The 4,963-nt window shown below is 35.0% G+C and overlaps 1 protein-coding gene across 1 annotated transcript; it reads right to left on the bottom strand.

Moving 5' to 3' along the window:
* Positions 1–1,605: 1,605 nt before the first annotated feature.
* Positions 1,606–2,544, bottom strand: LOC138163360 (olfactory receptor 10AG1-like). The gene has a single exon (XM_069090875.1). It carries the CDS (start codon positions 2,539–2,541, stop codon positions 1,606–1,608), a length of 936 nt encoding a protein of 311 aa, XP_068946976.1. The 5' UTR covers positions 2,542–2,544.
* Positions 2,545–4,963: the final 2,419 nt, after the last annotated feature.

Here is a 4,963-nt window from a genome sequence, read left to right as displayed (position 1 = left end):
AGAAGTTAACCTTTTCAGGTTTCTCAATTTGTGGTATGGAGGAGAGACAATACAGCACTAACCACTTTTAGATACTTTCAAATAAGACAGATACATTCACAAAATCATGGACCATTCATTGGTTTCTTCTGATTAAGTTTCAGTAACACACATGAGTTTAAATTTACTTTTTTGCTTTAGGACTAAAACTTATTCATTTTTACTGCCTAGACATTGGACATTTTTATATCTATTTTTAGTGTATGGATTTTACTTTTGGTCTCTTGTGCAATTCAATTTGAACTGAAAATTTAGGCATAGCAACTGCTATTCTTCTTAATTTGTAGGCATGCATATTACCCAAATCTCATCTTTTCCTTCCTTCTTTCATTTCTTCTTTCCTTCCTTTATGCCTTAGTTCCTTCCTTCCTTTATCTGCATTTAGATCAATATTGATATCGCTATCTATCTAAAGGAAAGATAGTTAATTTGCACAGGATATATTTCAGTAAAACTTGGATGAACCATCTATCTCTAAGCAAATGTAGAAGGATTCTTTTGAAGATCCATATTGGAATACATAGAATTTGAGTTACCTTACAAAAACGATTCTGGAAATTTCCATTTTAAATTAAAAACAAAGCCTACACTATGAAAAAATATCATGCGTCTCTTCTTTCTTAATAGTTCTATAAGAAAAGGGTTTTTTTTAATTTTTGTCATTTCAGTTGTGCTTGACTCTTCATAACCCCTTTTGAGGTTTTCTTGGCAAAGGTACTGGATTGATTTGTCATTTCTTTTTCTAGCTTATTTTACAAATGATGAAACTGAGGAAACCTTGGTGAAGTGACTTATCCAGGGTGGTTAAGTTAGTAGCTATCTGAGGCCAGATTTGAACTCAGTTAGACTTTCATTAGATATAAAGTCTTCCATTAGACATAGAAATTGAAACATTTCTCTCCTTAAAACTGTATATGACTTAGTGGCAAGATTCTCAACTGTTTTTTATTCTCCTGATTTCTTATTATAGTTTAACAATTTTCATAAGTTTAATAAACACTGACACATGAAAAACAGATACACTGGCAGTTGGGATCATAGAATTAACCTGTCTGCTATTTGCTGGAAATAATTTGCTGGAAAGTTGCAAACTCTCTGAGCTGGGTTAAAATATTACCCAAACTACGTACCAGACCCATCATGCCCTTAATCTTTAAGTAATTGTTCTGGCCAAAGACAATAAAATACTATATTAAAGGAAAATTAATGGAGCTGAAAAAGGATGTTATTTTAGTGGTGTGGAAACAGAGCTATTTTAAGTTAAGAAAGAGTGATTTGCTTTAAAAGAACATAATTAATCTAATGAAATCATGAAAATAGTATATGAAAATTTCAAGTTAAAATAATTTAAGCCAGCAAGCAAAGTAATATTTCTGTTTCTCTCTATATCTGTATCTGTCTCTTTCACTCTATCTCGCCCTGTCTATCTGTACCTCCAATTCCAGGACTCTCTCTCTCTCTCTCTCTCTGCAATGTAAATGCTACATTTAAAATAAAAATGATAATTTCTATATGATCTGTGGAATAAATGGAGACAAAACACAGCAATAGATTTAACTCATTATTTCATGATCTGGGAGACTTAGGAAGTAATGTTCTCATTGCAGCAATGACATCCTTATTTCTCAGGCTGTATATCAGGGGGTTGAATATTGGGGTCACAATTGTGTACAAAAGAGCAAGAACTTTGTCTGCTACTCCTGATTCACTAGACTCAGGACTAAAGTACACAATACAAGCAGACCCATAGAATAAGCCCACAACAATTATGTGAGATGAACAAGTGGAGAAGGCTTTGCTTCTCCCTGAGGTTGAAGGGAGTTTCATGATAGTACTTATGATTTTGACATAAGATGTGATTATCAATAGAAAGGGACTTAGGATGAATATCAAAGCAACTACATAGGTAGAAACCAATATCTTATAGGTATCCCCACAGACCAATTTGAATAAAGGTTGGCAATCACAGAAAATGTGATTGATTTTGTTAGGACCACAAAAGTTCAGAGAGAAAATCTGGTATGTCTGCTCTATCAGTACTGGGACACCAGTCATCCAGGAAGCTAAAACCATTTGTATGCATACTTTGTGAGTCATGATGAGAGGATAGTAGAGAGGCTTGCATATGGCCACATAACGGTCATAAGCCATCACAGTGAGGAGCAAACACTCTGCCACCCCCAGAATATAAAGGAAGCAAGCTTGTACAGCACATTCTACAAATGATATGGTTCTCTTCTGGGTCCAGAGATCTGCCAGCATTCTGGGGAGAGTGACTGATGTGTAACAGATTTCCAAGAAGGAAAAGTTCCCCAGGAAAAAATACATTGGAGTTTGGAGAGCTGGATCAGTTTTTGTTATGAAAATGAGGAGACCATTTCCGATCAGAATACTTAGGTAGATGACTAAGAAAATCCCAAAGAGATACTCTTGGAGGTTCGGAAGGTCAGAAAATCCCAGGAGAATGAATTCCATCACACGTGTGAGATTTTTCTCTGCCATTGGGTCTTTCTTCTGCCTGTGGAAATGATGAATTAAGAAGGAAGCAATCACTTTCCTTCTATAGTTCTCACTTTCCCTCAACAAAACAGTTAAAGGTGAATTGAAGATTTGCCAAAATCTTCCTAGATTTTTTTTTTTTATATTTTCAGGACCAATGCCAAACTTCTATGCTATATTCTTTCAATTCCTGTCTCATTTCTAACATTCTATATTCTTGGGGAAAAGCTCAGAATTAATAAAAAATTGATTAAGTACTCTTCCTACACAAAGCACCAAATTCTGCAACTATCATTCTTTGATATAATTATCGTCATTAAAAGAAACACCATTCTACAGCATATTTAACAGTTCTGTTTTATAATATATTTCTCTGATAGTAAGATAGTCTTCATAGAAGATATGATATAGAAAACAAAAGGTCACACTATAAATTTTCACAAACAGTACAGTGCTTATTATTTTGGTACATTTCAACCAATCTATTTTTGCCGATGACATTTTTTTCATACCAGGATATGTTTCTCTTTTTTTTCTGCTTATCATAATTCTGCCATTCTTTCAAGGTTTATCTTATTTCTCTCCATTCCACTGTGTAGACTTCTCCTGCCATCCCCAGCCAAAATATTTTTTTTCCCAATCTCTAATTATTGTATCATAGAATTTGCACCAGATATTTGTGGTTCTGTGGTATGTCCCTTGTTCTCAAAGAGGAATTATATCAGGGATATGATGACATGACTTACAGTTGACTTTGATTTGAGTGAGGGAGAGCTGAACAAAGTCAACAGCCTCACTTTCTCCTCCAGAGCCATCTTGGTCCAGTGGCCTGATAATGATCAGGACCACAGAAAAAGGCTCAGGATGCAGTGGTAGATCTTGCCCCCTTTAAGCTAAGGTCTTATTTATCAGTTAGTAAATGCATGCTGCTTAACCTCCAAGGTCTTTTCCATATGTCTATCCTATACTTTGTACTTGGTTCTTAGGATCTTAAGGTTAATGAACATGTCTTATATTATTTTATCTATCTTGAATTGAATCCTGGACACAGTTGATATTTTAAAATGTTATGTTGCATGGAGTAGATTGCCTTTATGATATGAATTCAGGAGTTATACATGCTGACTGAAGCATAAAATTCCAAATTTAGAGAATCAAGCAATTTTAGCAATGCGTTATCCCATTTTAATACATTTTCTTTCATTAAACCATTTTCCCTTTTTCACACTATAGTGTAGAATCTTGATCAAATCATTTCCAAAGTAGCATACCTGAAAAATATGCACTAGAAGAATGATACAAAGAAATAGGAAAATTATAATAGTTCAAAGATTTAAACTTGAGCATGAACTGAGATGTAGGTCAGGTAGAACTGGTCTATGTGAGAGGTGGGAGAAATTAGGGAAGCAGTAGGAAAATATTTGTTTCTTGAAGGATGGTAGGCACCAAAAGGACTGATACTGCTGATGGAGTAATGAGAGCAATAAAGAGAACCAAAACAATTGTATCTTCCCTTTTTATTAGAATATTCCTTAGTTAAAAATAGAAGTATGCATAGAAGAATTTTGCATATATATATATATACACATTCATACTTACCTACATATACACATATACCATTAGAAGCAAATAGGTATATACATATAGATCTCTCTGCATGTAAATACACACACACACATATATATGTGTGTGTTTGTGTGTTTATATTTGTGTCTAATGGTGGCCATCTCTAGAACAGGAAGTGGGTGAAATTTAAAAAAAGTTGTATAATGCTTTTGTTGTATTTCTGGAGGGAATAGCAATTGCTCTAGATTAAGGTATCTCTACTATAGGGGATGATAATTAAATTTTACTCTCTTTTGTCTTAAACTAATGTGAAAATATTAATGAAAAGTCTAGTCAGTAAAAAGAATATATAAATAAAGCCAAACAAGTATATCCCTCTCATTAGCTCTATCAACATAAGCAGAATAAACAGACCACATTTATCGAGGTGACATGATCCCAGTGTGAGATCAACTCAGGGGGATAAAAATGAAAAATAATAAAATAATAAATTCCATGCATTAACAGTAGAAGACTTGATCTAATCAATGTTGAAAGTCAGAGGTAGGGGGCGGCCAGGTAGCACATCGAGTAAGAGCACCGGCTCCAGTGTTGAGAAGACCTGGAGATCGAATCCCAGGCTCAGACACTTAGCACCCACCCAGAAACACCTGGTCGTGTAACCTTGAGCAAGTTACTTAACCCCAATTGCTTAGGGGCGGCCAGGTGGCTCAGTGAGTAAGAGCATCGGCTCCAGTGTCGGGATGACCTGGATCAAATCCGGGCTCAGATACTCAGCACCACACCCAGAAATAACTGGCCGTGTAACCTTGAGCAAGTTACTTAACCCCTATTGCTTTAAAAAAAAAAAAAAGAAAAA

The sequence above is a fragment of the Petaurus breviceps genome, unplaced genomic scaffold (genome assembly GCF_028583685.1).
Source record: "Petaurus breviceps papuanus isolate PSGF00001 unplaced genomic scaffold, PetGlider_PUasm1.0 188, whole genome shotgun sequence".
In the NCBI taxonomy this organism is placed as follows: domain Eukaryota; kingdom Metazoa; phylum Chordata; class Mammalia; order Diprotodontia; family Petauridae; genus Petaurus; species Petaurus breviceps.
The sequence above is the reverse complement of the archived record's forward strand: the minus strand, read 5'-3'. Positions and strand labels throughout refer to the sequence as shown.